The 18677-nt window shown below is 51.5% G+C and overlaps 1 protein-coding gene across 8 annotated transcripts; it reads right to left on the bottom strand.

The window, feature by feature from the left end:
* Positions 1-1313: 1313 nt before the first annotated feature.
* Positions 1314-16596, bottom strand: BRPF1 (bromodomain and PHD finger containing 1). 8 transcript variants are annotated; one of them, XM_041763790.1, is made up of 14 exons: positions 16233-16594; positions 14001-14609; positions 9419-10378; positions 8393-8555; positions 7849-7980; positions 7288-7434; positions 6195-6504; positions 5547-5870; positions 4943-5227; positions 4301-4448; positions 3588-3724; positions 3367-3485; positions 2881-3035; positions 1314-2168 (listed from the first exon to the last, which is right to left on the bottom strand). In XM_041763790.1, exons 2-14 carry the CDS (start codon positions 14597-14599, stop codon positions 1985-1987), a joined length of 3663 nt encoding a protein of 1220 aa, XP_041619724.1. In that variant the 5' UTR covers positions 14600-14609; positions 16233-16594; the 3' UTR covers positions 1314-1984. The 8 variants fall into 8 exon arrangements, with proteins under 8 accessions (XP_041619724.1, XP_041619725.1, XP_041619726.1 ...); XM_041763791.1 differs by having other exon boundaries at positions 5547-5867; positions 16233-16593; XM_041763792.1 differs by having other exon boundaries at positions 7306-7434; positions 16233-16593.
* Between the last annotated feature and the right edge of the window lie 2081 nt (positions 16597-18677).

Below are 18677 nucleotides of genomic sequence, written 5' to 3'. Positions count from 1 at the left end.
CCCTCACCGTCCTCAGAAAGCCGTTCTCCATACCGAGCCTCTCCGGTCGGAGATTCGCCCTCATGACGGAGAATCGGAGCCGAACTTGGCTCGAGGCCCCTGTGAGGCCCCGTGAGGCCCCGTGAGGCCCCGTGAGTCGTCTCCACAGCATCTGTCACCTGCGGATCCTGTCTTCGCACTGGCCGGCCGGGCCGCTCTCCTCCCAAAGGCCTCATGGAGCCTCGACTCGGCCGTCAGGCCTCCTCACAGACTCCGCTCCTAGGAGGCCGGCTCCTCGGACTGCCGCCCCGCCGCTCCCTCGGGTCTCGGGGCACTCCCTCACCAGTACTCGATCCTCTCCTGCCCTGCCCCGTGGGGCCTGCGGCCCGGAGGCAGCCTCTCTGCCTCGCCGGGTTTCCAGGGCTGGCTGCCTGGGCCGAGGAAAGATGTGTTACCTAACTTCTTCCCTTGCGGAGGGAGCCGGTGAGCGAGGAGCTAGGAGACAGGAGCTGTATCTGGGCCACTTTTCACCTCGTAGCACAGTGGTTTGGGGTTCCTGGGTCTGTGGACTGCAGACTCCAGGACAAGATGTGTGCAGCTGATGTCCGACCCACAGTCCCTGGTAGGGAGCACCACGAGCACAGTTATCCGACACGCTCGCTCCTCAGCAGCTGCAAGGCCCTGGGCGGCTACCTCCTGTGGCTCTCCCCTCCAGGCCTGCCTAGCACTTGGAAGGCATTCCTTCAATAACTGAATCGGAAAAGGGGGTGCCAAGGTTGGGAATGAATGACGAGCAATCCTCTACATGCCTGCTGTGGCCCCAGTTAAACGGGAAGGTCACAGCTATAGTGACTCTGAAGCACTCGGACTATCCTACTGGCAGAGGACTTGGAGCATCTGAAGTTCACGAAGGGATGGGCGGTAGACTCCTCCTCCAGCAGTTCCACATACTGGTTAAAGAGCCAGCTTTGCAGACAAACAGACCTGAGTTCAAATCCTACCTCTTCGACTTCCTAGTTGTGGGAATTTAGGCAAGTTACTTCATTTTTCTAAACTTCAGTGTCTTTGTGGAGATAACCACCCTACTATTAGCTCTCCCCAGAGTCATGGCAAGGATTACATGAAATTATGTATCTAAAAGTGCTTAGAACAAGGCCTGCCACTCAATGCCTGGGAAATGAGAGGTGTCATACTGTCTTTGCTGTTGTCTTACAAATGCAGCATGCACAGCAATCCCTTGAGCCCAATTATTTACCATCCCTGGGGAACTGAACCTCCCTTTTTATCCCTTTGCCCTAGCAGAAGGTAAGAACCAAAGAATTCCAAACAGACCATTTATTTTCTAAGAATCAATATATTTTCTTCCTTTGAAATAAATACAAACCAGTTTGAAAGGTGGGGGAATCTATGGGAAAAAGGGAAGTGGGGACAGGCCCCAGTCTTTTTTAGTACCAAATGACTCTGGCGCGACCCGGAAACGCAGTTACAAATGAGAATAATTTAAATTCTCCGCTAATTACAGTATTTACAACAGCAGGGGAGGGGGTCACCTAGTGCCCCTCTTCCGGGCTGGACAGACATCAATCCCACGGCTAGGCTGGGCAGATGCCCGCTCACCTCACCACCTGCAGGGGGCCTCAGGCCACTAGGCAGTTACAGATTCTCCTGGACCAAGCAGAGCAGGCAGAGGTGGTGGGATGGCCTGTTTAATGCAGTGTCCTAACCTTGGCCCACCACCCTGCACTACAATGCTGTGAGGTCTCTGGAGCTTTCTAGCCAGTGGCACCTCCCCTCTCCTTACGCAGAGCCACCCTGGGCCCTTGGAGTGTTCTGTACAGTCCAGCTGCACTCAGGGCGGGAGGGACCTCCCCCACCCAGCTTCCCCTGAGACTGGCCCCAAGACCAGGAATGAGTCAGTGCAGAGGCCGGTGCCACTCCAGGACAGTGAGCCAAGGGGGAGGAGAGTGGTGGCAGGGCACTGTAGGTTGGGCTGTGCTGGGCATTATCAGTCACTATCACTGGTCTCACTGCTCTGCTCGCCCTGCACCTTGCTGCGGTGCTGCAGAGCCCTGTGGTAGGCAATCTGCACTGACTTGCGGATGTTGGATTTGCGGCCCTCCAGCATCTTTTCCTTGTCGAGGTCCTGGTTCACACCCAGAGGAACCAGCTTAGTTCTCGGCAGCCACTGCCTGTAGGATGAGGTGAGGATCACATAAGTAATCTCTGGGAAAGCAACAAGCATGAGCCTTCACTCCTTCAAAAACACCTCCTGAGCACCCACTCTGGGCCTGGCTCTGGTGGGCAGCAGGGTTACTGAGACTGAGAAACAGTCCCTACCCTCAAGGAACTGCTTATAGTCTAGTGATGAAAAGAACCCAGTTAAAAGACACACTACAGGATAACCACAGGGTATTTATGAGTGCAAAAAGGAGGAACTGTGACCTAACCTGAAATAGGTACCCTGTCCATTGGCTCCAGGCAGACTTTACTGACATTAAACATCCTCTGTAGACAACACATAAAAACACTACATTATGTACATGTGACAGAACAGAGACTCAAGAGCGTGAATGTTTATGCCTGTTTTATCCCCATTTTGTCACCATGGAGGCAGAGGTGGGAAAACTAAGTCTAGAAGCCACCTAAGTCTGGGTGGGGAGCACACTTGTCACAGTCACTAATGGCCCTTTGGCTTCTAGCTACAGCTGTTTGTCAGCTGCTGCCCACTAAGTCTCTCAGACTCTTTCAACACAACCCTTTTGCTCAAAGATCTAAGTCCCTCCCCCACTGATTTGTTATAGCCCAGTCAGTCTGTCGCTGGAATTTCCTGGCAGCCTGCCCCTATACCCAGGGTTGCATCTGTGGCTATGAGTCATACCAAATGCTCCCTTCCTCCCTTACCAGGTTCGCTTGTTGTCAAAGAAGAGGACGAGGTAGAGATGCTCTCGGGCTTCCTGGGTCATCTGCTCCCCAAGTTTCAGCACCTCCAGTGGGGGCACAGGAATGGGAACCCCATGGTGGAACATACCTTCCCGGGGCATCTTTGGATCAATTATCTGAGGGTGTAATAAGACCTTTGTTTGGTTCAGTCCCCTTCTTCTGCATGGCTTACTTTACCTAAGAACTGAGACTATCTCTGAAGTAAGGACACAGAAAGTTACTAGCCTGCAAAGCTGACCCCTGGCTTATGATGAACTATTTAAGACCCCAGGGTGCAAAGAGAAGGAAAAGGGAGACAAGGAAAAACTAACCAGGAACCTCTTAAGTGTCTATCTGCCAAAGACCCTTGTTCTCTGCAGCTCAGCAGAGAGTAAGTAACGTCTGCTAACTGTGTCTGCGATCCAGTGTTGGGAGACAAGGGGTATGATGATAAAAGGGAAGGCCTACCAGAGCTGGGTATGATGGATATCCTCGGCATTTGGCCCACACCAGGTCCAGAGCATCCAGGGGCGAGTCCTCATCCTCTGACAGCCAGCCAGCTCCCCTTCCCAGACTCTTCCTTACCACTTCACAGGAATGGGAGAGAGGGGGCGGATCAGCAGCCAGGGGGCTGGCAAGGCCTTGACACTGGGTCCCCAGCATCCCTGGCCTTGGATGAGGGTACTTACTGCTGTGGCCCACGCCGCGGCCAGTGCCCACGGAGTAGGCCTCATTCTCAGTGCCTGAGGTATCTTCACTGCTATCTTCTGGGAACGTGCCCCGAGAGAAGGAGGGCTTGCCCCGGCCTTGTTTTGAGGGCGTTGTGCTGTGGACAAGACAGTAAGAACTCAGCTTAAAGGAGGGGGGGGGGGGGGAGAATGAGTAATGGCATGGTAGATGTCCTCTCTTTAAACTCCCAGGCTCTGAGAATTTTGGAAAATTGAGACCACTTGAAAAATTTCAAACCCAGATGTCCTCAGAGGGTTGGCAGCAATGTGATGGACACAGGCTGGATTTAGCAGTGGGGTGATGAGTGCACCCCCTGTCTAAAGGCAGCACTGGCTAGATTTGCCAGATCTGATTTTTAAAGAGAATACAGGCACATTTTATGTGGCAAGTAGTAGATTAATTTTTTAAAAAACATCATGCTGGCCAAACAAAATATGTCTGCAGGCCAAATCCAGGCCCGAAGGTATCAGTTTACACTCTGTTCTATGTCAGCTTAACTCAGGATGGTTCCCCCCTATTCTGTTATGGTGACATTCTTATTAATGCCATTTATTTTGCAGAGAACCTTGGGTCTGAACCATCTTAATCTAGGCTGGGGTGGCTGCCACCCCACTTGCATAGGGAAACCTGGAAGGGCATCCTGGAGACAGGCCTTGATTTGGAGGGCTGGTACCTGGTTCGGTCTGAGGCAGCGCTGCTGCTGCTACTGCTGCTGGACTCAGAGTCGGAGCTGCTCCGGGGAAGGCTGCAGTCATTACGATATACCAAGAAACTCTTCTTCACTGGCTGATTTCCGCCGCTGAAGCCATTGGCTGGTAAGTCTTGGTTGGTGGGAGGGGGGAGGAGGGAAGGAATCGGTCAGGAAGATGTAGATCAGAGATGGGATAGGGGTAGGGTAGAGGAACTAGGAGCTTGGCTTTCCCTTCTGTGCTGGAAAATTCCTCCAACTTTGGCCAGCAGAGCCAGTTCTGGGCAGTGTCCGCCACAGTTGGCCATAGTCCTGCCCCACCCCTCGCACTTCCCTTGGCAGTTACTGGTCTTAAAACACAAATGGCTTAAAAGGCAGGAAATCCCCAAGGAGAGTGAGAAGAGAAAAGGTAAAGTGATACAATGGAGGGGATCCTGGATAGAAATCTAGCTTGGTCAGTGTTTCTGGACTTCAGTTTCCCCATCTGTAAAATCTGAATTAAAGGATCCCTAAAGGCCCTTCTAGCTCTGATATATTACGGGCAAATGAAGGAATAAGTGGGAATTATGTCGGGAATGATGGCAGCTTAGCTCACTCTCTTGGGGGCTGGGTGATGGTGAGGCTCACCCATTGGGGGGTCTTCTGTGGATTTATCACTGTCGCTGTCTGAGCTCGAACTGGGCCGGGGGCTCCTACCCCGCTTGCGCTGACGTAGGGAGCCCATGATGGGGAGCTGGGGGGGCCCCACAGGACTGCCTCCGTGGCTGGGGGTCATCTGGCTCTCCCGGTTTTTGGGGGGCCGGCCCGGCCTCTTGGGCGGTCCAGCCGTCTTCGGGTTCTTTTTGGAGAACAGAACTGAGGTTCTCCTGCCCACCTCATGTGCGGGGGTTGAGGACATGTTGGGACCCAAGCCTGGAGCAGAGAAAGAGAGAAGGAGAGTTGGTGAGGGGCCTGACGTGGTAAGGGTAGATGCCCCGGGTATACCCTGGGTCTATAGGACCATTACTCCAGCTAGAGTTGGGAGATGATTTGGGGGGTAAGGAATTGGGAACATTGTCCCTTACATAAATAGCCAGAGAGGCAGCTGAGAGGCCCCTGAATGGGGATTGAGGGAGAAAGTACAGCTAGCTGTGTAGGAGAAACCTCTGCCTGGGGGATGGCAGGGGCTGAGTGTGTGCTACAGAGTCAAGTCTGGCTTGCTTTGGGGTCCACCTTGCTAGGGGGTTCAGACCTTTGCTTGTCTCTTGGCTGCTGCTCTCCTCGGCGGCACTGTCTGTCTGCCCATCCTTGTCACAGGCTGCCGGGTGAGGAGTCAGGCTGCTCCGGCTGGTGGGGCCGTGCCGGTCAGGCCCATCCCTTCCAGTTTCCCGCTGGTGGGCAAGCTTTCGCCGCAGTGCAGTCATCTCTTTCTTGATCATCTTTGCACGTCGTGAACGGCCCACACTCTGCTTGCTGGCATTCACCTCATCTAGCCGCTCCAGCAGCAACTTCAGCTGCTCTTCCACCGGCAGGTGCTTCTGGTTCTCCAGTAGGACCAGCCGCTCTTCCTCTGCTGCTAGGAGTGGACATGGAAGGTGGGGAAAGGTCAGATTCAGGGCAGTACTCTGGGCTCCCTGAACCTGGGCATGCAGCAAGAAACGCACTCTCTTCCCTTTGGCTTCTCAGGAACAGCTGTAAAACAGCAGCATCAAGATGTGGAATGGTGGGCACTGTTATCCATTCACCCAGTCTGGCTTTTTGGGGAGCATTCCTGGGGAGAGCTTGCCACTGCTTGCCTAGCTACTTCCTACCTATACTGCCTATTCCCAGTAGGGGACTTTTGGAAAGCTGTTCATCTCTGGCACTGGCCTCTATGTGTGTAGCATGACTTATCACCCACCATCTTCAGTGTGTTGTGGGGCTTCGTCTCCAGCCAGGCTATGGGGGATATGCATGCCCGTCTCAAAGTCAATGCCCATTTTTTCTGCCTGGCGCCGGGCCTGGCGAAGCACAGCACCACCCTGTTCACGGAGTCGCACTGCTGCCCGGTAGAAGATGGTATCCTTGGCGTTATACTTGAGGCAGTTGCTGACGATAAGGTTGAAGTCCTCCTCAAAATCATCAAAGTTCAGGTAGCGGTAAGCTTCCAAGTTCTGCTTCATGGTGAAAAAGTCCATGGGCTTTTTGATGTGGTCTAGGTAGTCAGGTACCTGGGAGAGTAGGGTAGGTGTGGCTAAGTGGAGGTATGCTCCTCATTCCCCCTGAACCCTTGCTCCTAACACCCCCACCCTCTGAAATGCATCCAGCAACCTCCTCCCAGCACAGTTAGAGGCAGGCATTTAGCACAGGGGAAAGGAAAGCTGGATTCTAGTCTTGACTTTACCAGTCACAAGCTGTGTGACCATGGCAAGTCTCTTAACCTCTCTGGGCCTTCTTTTCCTCGCCTGGAAAACGGTGATAAAATTACAGTCAAATCTACCTCCTATTAACCATATGAAGCTTCAGTAAGAACATGGCTACGGTAATCTTCTGGAATAACACCATCTTGCGTTCCTATAGCTTTTTAAATTATTATTAAGACTTATAAGGAGGCTACTGCTTCAGGCCTCTTGTTTTATACCTTTTAGAGAGAAGAGTCTGCCAGTCAGGACCTAGGGCTTCAGAGCTGGTTCTTTAGGTGCTGAGCCTTCTAAAGTCTCCATTCTAGGGTTCAGCACCCCGAAAGTGTCTTCCTGCCCTGGGATTATTCATTTGGCAGACTCAGTCCCTGCCTCTGGGGAAGGAGTGCAGATTGCCTCCCATTCTGGGCCCTTGGGGTATGACAGGGACAAGACAGAGTCCAGGTGATGCATGTGGCTCCATTTTATCCTGGAGCCCCAGAGCCACCAGCCCCTCTCTTCATGGTCCCCTCTAGTCCCTGGCCCAGACCTGCAGCAGGGGTCCAACTGGGAGAGGAACAGAAAGAAGGTGGAGTGAGGGGAAGGGATTCTTACTTCGTCCAATTCGGTTACCTCAGACAGAGGGACCGGCTCGCTGAAGATATTGCCTGTGTCCTTTTCTTGGAGCTGCTCCAAGGTTTTGCGAAGGAGGATGAGGAAAGGGGTCAGCTGCATCTCCATGGCGATCTGCTGAACCTTGATCTGACACACATAAAGGCCCGATCAGCCAGGCCCAGGCCAGTCCCTTGGCAGAGGTCTGAGGGGATGGTAGCAGCTGGTTTGGGATATTGCCATCCTTCTCCCCTGCCCACAGCTGGGTGTACTCACTCAGGTCTCATATAAAAAGGCCCAACATGATGAAACTTTCCCTGACTACTCTGGCTGGCCTTTCCCTTCCTTGAATTCCCAGTGCCAGCTACTTCTATGACATAATTTAGGGTCCCTTTCATCCTCTCCTGTGACGTTCTGCTTGCAATGAGCTTGAGAACACACTGGGCGCCAGGAAATCTGACTCCAGCATCAACCCTGCTGCTTCCTGGCGAGGTGACACATGCTTTACCTTGTCCCAGGACTGTTTTCTCTTCTGTAAGAAAGAGTTGGCCCAGGAGCACTCACCGTCTCTCTTTTGAGTTTCTCCCGCTTGCGGATGAGCTCCACCAGCAGCCGAGCCCGTTCTAGGTCATGCCGGAGCCGCTGCCAGGACTTGAGCTGTTCTTTGAGGGCCCAGTTCTTATCCTCAGAGTCTCTCTGTAGAGGCAAAAAGGGGATCAGGAGATGATGAGGGAGCCAGAAGAAAGGCCAGAGGGGAGGAAAGCCCAGTAAGCTTGGATCAAAGGCAGGTAAACCTTAAGGAAAGGGCACAGTAATTTACTGGCAGGCTTGCTAGCTAAAGTGGAAGGTTCCTCAACCTATGTGCCCACTAGGCCTGAGACAGAATTGATGCTTGGTATATGCTTGTTGAGTGAATAGATGCATGAAACACAGGAACAGTGCCCTTCTAGGGAGCTGATAATCTGTAAGGATTTCACCTGAGCCTTGTTTGAGGGCTAGCTTAAAGAAATAGCCTAAGCCCTTGGACACTAAATGCTATCGTCACAAATCTTAGTTCTTGTGTCCCTGGCCTTGGTTCCCAGAGCCCACAGAGAATCTGACACGGTACCCCGACTTGGTCACAACTCCTCTGAGACTGCAGGTGTGTCTGCAGGCGACGTAGCAGCGGTACTCCATTTCGGGACTGCCGTTTCAGTGTCCAGTAGCTGTGGAGCCTCTGCATGAACTGGCTCTTCCTTTGGATGGTCAGGCGGTTGGTGATTTTACTGAGCCTGGGAAGCAGGGAATAAAGAGGGAAACCCCTTGGGCCATGATTTTCTTAAGTAGAACAGGGTCTCTGGCTGGCAAGAATTCCTGAATAGGGCTGAATCGGGAGTAAGTCTATTGTCAAAAAGGCCTGACACTTGGCTTAATGCAAAGAGCAAATGGTAACCAGACAGGAAGCCAAGCTCCCAGCATGAAGCCAGATCCTTAACCACGTTCATGAAGTTGGATGGGAGAATGGTGCCAGGGAGCTTGGCCCCTGAAGACTGCTCTTGTCATGGCAGCCCAGAGTACTATTTAACCCTGGGATACCCCGCTCAAATGGAGTCTTGGTAGGTTTTAGGATAAAGTACAATTGTATAGCAGTAAACTACAGAAAATCAACTAGATAGCATAAGAGAGCTAAAAATAACTGATGATGGTAGCCCTCATCCGGATTCATTTGTGACAGTGACTTCACAACTCCTTGAGCATTTCCTTCCCCCTTTTTCGTTCCAATTCTCCCTTCAGGGTCAGACCATTTCTGCCACTGTGGCTGGTAGCTACTCCATCCTCTTTATAACTTAAACCAGACCATCAAAATGAAGGGCAGCTGAAAACACTTAGGTCTGCTACATAAGAGCTAAAGTTCTGACTCCTAATGAAAAAGTCGGGTGATCTGCTAGAACTAATTTCTTTTGGAATCTGGTGTGTGTGTGTGTGTGTGTGTGGTGTGTGTGTGTGTGTGTGTGTGTGTGTGTGTGTGTGTGTGTGTGTGTGTTTTAACTTCTTTGAAGCTCCTGGTAAGAGAACCCAACCCTGTCACTCCACTCAGGACTATTAGTCTTGAGGAGGGCTTCTTCCCTTAGCAGACTGTCTGCTGCCCACATACCTGTGTGGTGGGATGCAAGGCACTGACACTACAGGTGCTGCTGCCCGCTTCTCTGCCAGGATCTTCCGTGCCTTCTTCATCTTGATCCGGGACTTGGCCTTGGCCTTCTTGACCTTCTCTGAGCTCCAACTCTTACCCTCATCCTCCTCCTCGTCCTCATCCTCCTCACCTTCACTGTGGGACAAGGCAGGCAAGCGGCGTGCTGAACCTGGGGGCGTGTGGATGTCACAGTACGCCGTCTTGCGGACACTGAAAGAGGTGCCATTGGCACCCGTCTCCCGCACAGGCTCCATCTTCATGTAAAGGCCAGCCTGCTGGGCACATGTCACATGGAAGGCTGTGTAGCAGTTGGCCTTATGGCACTGGATGCAGGCCCCTGAGCCCCGCTGTTTGCAAATATAGCAGGTCAGCTTCCAGCGGGCTGGTGGGATGTGTTCAATGCTGTCGATAGGCTCCAGGAAGACTGTGTTGGCGAAGCAGACTTCAGGGATCCACAGGGCACACACCACATGGGCCCAGCGCCCGTCATCTGTCTGCTTGAAGGCACCACCCTTGTTGGGGCACAGGGCACAGTCCACAGCACGGGAGGGTGACTGTAGGCAGCGGCGGCACAACCACTGGCCCTCAGGGATGTAGGGGACACCGTAGCACTCTTGGTGCACAGCCAGGTTGCACATGTCACAGAATAGGATGACGTTGCTGTTCTGGCACTCACCATCATTGCAGATACAACACACGGCATCCTCGTCCACTAGTGCATTGGGGTCACCTTTATTGTGGCTTTCAAAGTAGGACTCCTTCTCCAGCCGGTCCATTAAGTACTCAAAGATCTCCTGTGGGATGGGACTCACACCCTCCGTCTTCCGCCGCTCGTTCATGATATCCAACCAGATGTAGTCCTCCTCATCCATGTCATACTCTACTTCCTCATCCAGCTCTTCTGCCGACTTCTCAATGTACCTGCAGTGCACATAGGCAGCTTATTGTCATGTGGTTGAGATTTCCTTCCCTCAAAAACAATGGGCTACAATTGCTGGACACTTATTCAGGCCTGTACCTTTACTTATGCTGTCCTGTTCCATCCTCACCTTAACTCCAGGTATTATAATTATTGCAGAAAAAGAAACCTAAGGTTTAGGGAGTTAATTCACCTGTCCTAGCTCCCTTGTAAGTGGTAGAGGTGGGGTGTGAACCCAGGCCTCCTAACTCTAAAGCTTCTACTAGCTACAACACCACCTCCTCTGAGGTACAGAGGTTCAATCAAACTCTTGAAGGGAGGAGGGTGGGGCAGCTAGGACCCGATTGGGTTGGTCTGAATGATGGTGCAAAAAGTCAGAATGAAGTTCCTCAAGTGTCACCTGCAAATTACATGTAAGTTTTAGCACCAGCTGGCAGTGTCCTGAATTGAGCTACCATGAGTCTTCTGTTGGCTGGTGCAACTAAGGACTCCTTCAAACTCTAGGTATTGTGTCTATTCCCTGGATAGCCTTGGAAGACAAAAGAATAGGTAAGATTTACTGAGCCAAGCATTGTACTATTATCACATTTATTTTCACCACAGCCATAGCATTAATGTTCTTATTGCCCTTATTTTGTGGGTGAGGAAAATGAAGCTTTAAGAAGTTAATTAACTGCCTAACACACACAGATTATACAACCAGAAGTGGCAGAGCTATAATTCAAACTCTACCCTACAGCACTCATTGGACCAGCAGAACTGGAGCTGAGGGCTGCTCCAGGTGCCTGGCATATAAAGCAGCCTCCTCATGCCCCTGCTATGCTCTAGGTGGCCTAGACTCTGGTATTATAAAGCTACAGGGGGCTACAATAGAATGGGGCTTTGGTTTCTGACAAACATGGATTTAATCCTGGCTCTGCCACTTTGTGATCTTTAAGTCATCACTGGTCTTTCTTGAACCTGTTTTCTTGATGATAGGATGAACATGCTACCAAAAACACCTCTCAGGATTAAATGGAATTTAAAAAATGAATGGGCTAAATAAAGTGGTACAACATAGTAGGACCAAAATAAATAGTTTCTGCTTCTTCCCTTTCCACAAGGGAAATGGGGTTCTGGGTGCTAGAGGAGGCCAGGTGAGCATGGCTCTGGAGCCATGCTCTGTATGACAGCAGGAAAATAAGGTGACCTCCCTGGGCCTCTGTTTCCTCATCTGTAAAATGGTGATGCTAACCTGAACCTATTTCACACAGCAGTCATGAGAATTACATGAGTTAATACAGGTAAAGAACTTAGAACAGTACCTGGCCTGATGCAAGTACTCAATAAACATTAGCTTTATTATTAGCTTTTGCAGCCCTGACCTATCTTGCCTTGAATTATAACTATTTATGTGTCTAACTCCTCCACTATAGGCTAGAGGCAAGGACCATATCTGATTCACTACACAGAAATAGGCACAGTGTTGTTCATTTTAAAGGCATTTTGGGGGTGGAATGGAGGAGAAAAACTAAAATACTGCTGTCTATAGGAAGCAGTTTCTTCCTTAGCCTGTTACTTCTTCCCTAAAGTGGCTATAATTTCCTCATCCCTGAAAAAGGGTGTGGCTCAGAGTTTGCATGAACCATCCAGCCACTTCCAGGCCTTGGCACCTGTTCTCAACCTTTTCTCTGCCATGACACATGTGACATTACATGATGCTACATAACACACTCCCACAGTGTACCCAGATTACAGGCTGTGGCACAGATAGATAATGTAGGCTGCATGTCATGTACAATTCCTGGCACACCAGCCTACGCTCCACCCTCCTTCCCCCCAAGAAAGCATAGCAGATGCAAGCAAGAAAAATTGGTGGTGTTAGATGACCTCAAATCTTCTCAAATTTATATATAAAAAAATAACATTTACAAAATTTGGACAGTTCTGTCAACAGTAGTAATAAATGACATGCAACATACCTCCCAGCTGATTGCAATGTACCTAGCTGAGAACTGCTCTCCTGGAGAACAGATTTGAACCCCAGGAGGAAAGGGTGAATGTGAGCAGAGGGAAGCAAGGGGGTGGAATGAACTGGTCTGGATTGCCTATCAGAGCAGAGAGTGCTGAAGAGCCATTAGGAGGGAGGGCAGGCCCAGATGGGGTCTGTGTGTTGAGGGGTGGGCCCAGCAGTAAGTGCTAACATAAGAGAAGCAGTGGAAAGCCAGGAGGTAGAGTTGGGCTGGACAGACTAAGAAAAGAAAAGGAGACTGGCTAACATGTGAACAGGGGAGAGACCAAAGTGTCTTACTAGGCCCAATCAATTGAGTTCCAACAGACTTGATTTTATTGTTTTATATATATATATTTTTTTCTTTTTAAGATTTTATTTATTCATGAGACATACACAGAGGGGGGCGGGGAGAGAGAGAGAGAGAGAGAGAGAGAGAGAGAGAGAGAGAGAGGCAGAGACACAGGCAGAGGGAGAAGCAGGCTCCACGCAGGGAGCCCGACACAGGAGTAGATCCCCGGTCTCTAGGATCACGCTCTGAGCCGAAGGCGGTGCTAAACCACTGAGCCACCCGGGCTTCCCTATATTTGTTTTTATCCCCTGCCCCAGACTTGATTTAAAGAACTGAAACTGAATATACCATCACATGGTTGCATTTTTGGTAAAAACTACTTTTCATATAAAAACCTGTACATGTCCTCTTCAGAGATCAAGCCTTCTGATTAGCTGACACCAAACACTGCTCCTTAACTTACCCGAATGCCCTCTTTGCCTTGAATGCCAAGACTCAGAGAGAAGTTTTACACTTTGTTTTTGATCCATCCTTCAGCTAAAGTTTCTCTAAGTAGCTTCTCCACCACACTGTCCCTACCCCTTCATTTTTTACCTTGTGTTAAAGGAATTTAGCTTTATGCCTGTGACTTTTTAGGAGTCACCATGACTAATTTTGGAAGGAAGTGGGATACCAGGAAACAAATAAGTAAAAGGGCCAATGGAGGAGTACAAAACATAGGAGATGAAAATAATGCTTATACATGCTAAAGGATGGGTGACAATAACAGAATAATAGGAGAATTACCTTTGTAGACTTACAAATTGCCTTCAGGACCTTAAGAAATCAGTGTGCCTAGTCTTCTACCTCTAGGTGGGGAGGAGCGTTATACCTGCACTGCAGATGGTGTCACTAGAACACCAGAGTCCTCTCTCAAGGTTACATAGTGATGGAGTAGAAAGCGTCAGAGATTAGACGCAGGATTTTTTGCTACAGTAGAAACTGTATAGCTTTGGAGTCAGAGAACCTGGATTTGAATCCCAGTTCAAATCTACTAGCATGTGACTTTCAAAGTCTGGTCCTTTCTGGACTGTGGGTTCCTCATCTGTGAAATGAGAACAGTACCTGCCTGATAGAATTGTGAGAATAAAATAAGGAAGTGGCTATAAGGTACCCACCCAGTGCAGGGCCTGGCATGTGGCAGTATATAGTAAGTGCCACCACCATTAGCTGGGGCACTGCTCCTCTCACTGCCTTGGCAGGACCAGTATGCTTCTGCTACCCTTTATCTGCCTGTTACTTCTCCTGCATCTGAGCCCTGCTTGACCAGTTTCCCAGAGTTGGGAGGTGGAGCTGGCCTTACCGGTAATAGGAAGTTGGCCGGGGTGGGGCATCAGGGGTGTCTTGCTCCAACTCCCGATATACCACCTCTGGCAGCTTGGGAGTGGTGCTCACAGAAGCATTGTGGTGGTGATGATGGTTGGAGTCCTTGCGCTTCTCCTTGTTCTTATGCTTGCCTGACTTGGGAGTAGCAGCTGGTGTCTCAGTGTTCTCCTTGTTGCTGCCATTCTCAGGAGCCTCCTCAGGGGCCTCCTCATCTTCTGACACCACATCCAGGTTGTCAAAAATGCTGATGCGGTGGACACGGCCATGCAGGTCCACTTCCACCATGCGCTGGGCCTGTGCGTAGCTCATCACCTCACGGCCCGGTGACTGGGATACCTCTGAGGGGCTGGGAGACTGCTTGTTGGCTGGGCGTGATTGGCGCCCCTTCTTCTTGTGTTTGCGGAGTGGCGTCTGCTGCGGGGGCGGTGGGTTGTCGTGGTCATAGTGATATAGGTGGTACTCGATACCACTGTAACTCTTGTAGACCTTGCGGCAGGTCTCCACAGGGCACTCATACGGTGGCTTAGTTGCCCGCAAGTTGTGGCAGAAAGTCTTCACATCAAAGTCCACCCCCATGCTGTCACATCTAGAATGTACAGATCAGTTAGCATAGGCCTAGGGATGAGTTCCTGGCCATCCATTCTACTCTCTCTAGCCCTCCTTCTCCCCAAGAAGAGAGCTCACTTTCTGGCCAGACCACCTCTACAGTGACTCCAAATGCCACTGCCACCTTTCATTCCTGCAAGATGATCTCTATTTGAAATGGTTTCCATCCTAATTGGTTAGCTCCTACTTGTTCTTCAAAACCCAACTGTCACTTCTTGTTATGATTTGTCTTTCCCATGGGGAGCTGTATTTCTACAGGATTCCATTCTCATCATTCTATTATGGTGGCATGGCACTTACCACATTGGAAATTCATTGTCTCCTCCCACTAGACTGGGTACTGTGCAGTGGAGACATCAGAGCCTACCCACCTCTATATATCCCCGGTATCTGGCATGTAGTGGACAGTTTTTGGCAAATGAGTGAAGAACTTGTTGAATGAATAACTAAATGAGGGTATCACCAGATTTGGAGCTGACAGATGGATGAAGGCTAGTGTTAACCCATATAGAAGCTGAATGGGTAGCCAATGATTTAATTCTGGACACCAGCAGAAATCATTGCATTATAGAAAAAAGCAGTTCATTTCTGAGGTCTTTGGGGGAAGCCTATGTCCTAACCCTGGCTCTGGGAGTGGTACCAGACCCTGGCCCTGGGAGTCTAGGCCCTAGACACCAGGTATTAAGGGTACAAACAGGATCATGACAATCTAGGCACATTCAGCTCCACGACGGTCCTCAGGGCCTTCCCTTCCTCCTCTTCTCCAATGTTCCTGGGTGAGTAGTGACAGCAGATGGCACCAGCCCCCAGGAAGCCCAGCTTGGTCAGATACTGCCCCAATTTCTCTAGGCCTAGTTGAGTTCAGCAGTTCAGCCAGGGTGTTGGCACCATTCCAGGTAAAGCCACTGTGAGCTCCCAGACAAACAGTGACCCCTCTTGGCCTGATCTCCTGCAACTTAGCTAAGCCAAGTGGGCTGCTCCAGCCTGTCAAAGCCCCTGACTTCTACATTGTAAAACTCCTCCTTCAACTTTTACTTCCTACCTGCAGCTGTGTCTTTAAACACAAACCAATCAGAGGAACACGCAAGCTCCTCTCTTTCAATGGGTCCCTGGTGTACTCTGCGGCTCTGTCGCCCTGGCTCCCAAAGTAGCACAGAGCCCCCGGCAGATGTCCCGCTGGGACTGGGCGTCAGAGGCACAAGGGGTGGAAACAAGAACTCAAACTGGAAGACCGTAAGGAAGGCTCAGAGCCCACGGGGGTAAGGCAGCGGAGCTCAGGGGGCTGGAGGAAGTAGGGGGCGGGGGCCGGAGCGATGAGGCCGGGCCCAGGCGGTGCCCGCAGCCCTCTCCCGGATGCGGCGACGTTTCCCTTTTGTCGAAGTGTAACATGTTAAACAAGGCTCCCCTCCTGCCATTGGCCCAGGCAGCCCTGGAGGATACTCTGTTGCCCTGGGACGCGGGCGGGGAGCTAATGCACTGTCAGTTCTCGCGGCTGGAGTGGCCCAAGGGGCACCCGGGTCGGGCTGCTCAGTGCACACCCCACGAAAGTAGCCTAGCCCTTCCCCGCTGGCCACTCCCGCCCTGGTCCCAGGCCCGCACTCACCGGCCACCTCGAGTCCGGGCTCATCGCCGGGGGCGCCCGCCGGGGCTCCGACCCCACTTGGGGAAGCCGGCGGGGAAAGACGGGCCGGGGAGAGAAAGCCCCAACTCCGGAGACCGCAGACCTCGCCACCCCGGCTCCCTGCCGCCCCACGCTCTGCCCCCGGCTCCCCGGGATTCCCGCGCTGACCCCTGCCGCTCCCGGTCCCGCCGGCGCCCTGGTGTCTCAACTCCGTCGGCCGCCGCCCGTTTCGAAAGCCGCTAGGTGGTCTGGCCTCGGGACCCGACACTGCCGGAACAATGGAGGCTCCCGGAGGCAGCGCGGGGACGGCGGCGGCGGAGACCGTGGCGGCAAAGGCAGTGGCAGCGGCGGCGGCAGCAGCGGCGGCGACGGCGTCTGCGCAGGGTAAACTCAGCGCCTCGGCGCTGTCGAGCTGCACTTTCGCCACAGATCCCCGCCCGGCTGCTGAGCCTCGAGACGCCATTCTCTGGAACTCGGAAGAGCCTCCGGGCACCCCACATGGCCTCTCTAGCACCTCCATCTTAGAGTTGAGTTTCTGTAGACTGAAATCGCGGTATTTGGCATCCGGAGTAGTCGGGCCGTTTGTGGCGAATCTGCGGACACGGACGGTGAGCGCGGGGCTGGGCTTAAGGAGCCCGCCCTTCTCCCTTCCCCCTCTGCCTCCTCCCTCCCTCCTGCTGGCGCCGCGGCTGCAGTAGGGACCTGGCCTTGGTCTCCGAGAAAGGCGGCGAGGCGGGGCTGGAGCCACGGGGCGGGACTGGGGGCAGGGCCGGGAGCCAGAGCGACGCCGGCTGGAGCCTAAGGAAGGGCTCGGAGTTCTGGGTAGGGGTAGGGCGGGTCTGGCGGAGAAGAAACCATTCCACGGGGCGGAGTTTGCGGAGAATGGGCGGGGACATTTGTAAAGTGGGCCCCAGTAAGGAGAATAGGGGCTGAACAGGGGTAAAAGGGTGGAGCTAAACATAAGAGTGGGCCTCAGGAAAGAAAGGGCGGGGCTTTAGAAGGGCCGGGAAGGCGCCGGGCTGGGGAGAAAGGACAAGAGCTGGGACTGAAGTGAAAGGGCGGGGCTTGGAAAAGGCAAAGGGGCGGGGCTGGAGGGAAAGGGCGGAACCAGGTCTGGGATAACGGGAGTTGCTGAAGGAAAGGGAGGGAGCTTGGGAGAGGCAAAGCCGCCGTACTGTGGATCTGAAGGAAGGGGCGGAAGTTGGTATAGAAGCCTGGTTGAAAAGACTTGTGCACGGCAGAATGGGATTCAAATGCTGGGAACCCTTTAGGGGTGGCGGGAAAATGCAGCATGGCTATGGGAGGTTGGAAGACCGTGTCAAAACAGACAACTGGTTTTAATGTGACTGGGCCACTTAGTAGCTATGTGAACTTGGGCAAGTTGTTAAATTCTTCCTACCTTAAATTCCGTATTTATAAAAGGGAGCTCTAAAACTATTGTCAGTTCTTGGGGGTTTTGGTGAACTTAGGTGCTGGGAAGAGTCCACTGGTTAAGAAATGCTTGTTGCTGAGCCTCTTCAGTTTTCCCATCCAAAGAAGAACATGAAAGGGTCTTCCAGGGTTCTGAGGCAAAGTTAGAAGCAAAAGGAAGTTTCTGTTATACCTTAATGCAAACCTTGCATTCGACCCACTGTAACGTATGTGTTGTCATAAATATTTTCTGAAAAACATTCTAATAAAAGTGACACTCCAGGAAGATGTTTGCTGGGTAGTATCTTGAGATCTGGAGTCAAACTAATGAGTTCTCTTCAAAAAGTGGCTTAGCCTCTTTGAGCCTCAGTTTCCTGGTGTATAAAGTGGAGATAAAATATAGTGCTTCCTTCACAAAATTGTAGTGAGGATTAAATAAGAACATGTTATAAATCACCTACATATATAATGAATACTCAAGTATTTAGCTATTTTTACTATCCTCATTAAAAGATTCAGAATAAATGGATCAGAGCAGAGTGAGACAGAGTCATTGTAAAGCTGACCCCTTTTGAGGTCAGGAACCCCTTTAAAAACTTGGCAAAAGGGGGATCCCTGAGTGGCTCAGCGGTTTAGCACCTGCCTTCGGCCCAGGGCATGATCCTGGAGTCCCAGGATTGAGTCCCAGGATCGAGTCCCAGGATCAAGTCCCAGGATCGAGTCCCACCTGGGGCTCCCTGCATGGAGCCTGCTTCTCCCTCTGCCTCTGCCTGTGCCTCTCTCTCTCTCTCTCTCTCTTTCTGTCATGAATAAATAAATAAAATCTTAAAAAAAAAAAAGAACGGCAAAAGCTATGGGCCTCTCCTCAGAAAAAACATGCACACACTCAAAGTTTTACTTATCATTTCTTCTTCTTCTTCTTCTTCTTCTTCTTCTTCTTCTTCTTCTTCTTTTCTTTCTTCTTTCTTCTTCTTCTTCATATGAAGCTTTTTTTGGGCGCACCTGGGTGGCTTAGTG

This window comes from Vulpes lagopus, chromosome 7 (genome assembly GCF_018345385.1).
Source record: "Vulpes lagopus strain Blue_001 chromosome 7, ASM1834538v1, whole genome shotgun sequence".
NCBI lineage: Eukaryota > Metazoa > Chordata > Mammalia > Carnivora > Canidae > Vulpes > Vulpes lagopus.
This window is presented reverse-complemented; position numbering and strand designations above follow the sequence as displayed.

What these genes read in the sequence shown, in the direction of transcription:
- BRPF1 (XM_041763786.1), bottom strand. Translation starts at nt 14,599, where the DNA reads ATGGGGGTGGACTTTGATGTGAAGACTTTCTGCCACAACTTGCGGGCA. An exon ending in CAGCCAAGAGACAAGCAAAG is followed by an intron (nt 5,228 to 5,546) that starts GTCTGAACCCCC and finishes TCTCTGCTCCAG; the next exon opens with GCTTGGGTCCCAACATGTCC. An exon ending in GCTGCCTCAGACCGAACCAG is followed by an intron (nt 3,725 to 4,300) that starts GTACCAGCCCTC and finishes TCTTGTCCACAG; the next exon opens with CACAACGCCCTCAAAACAAG.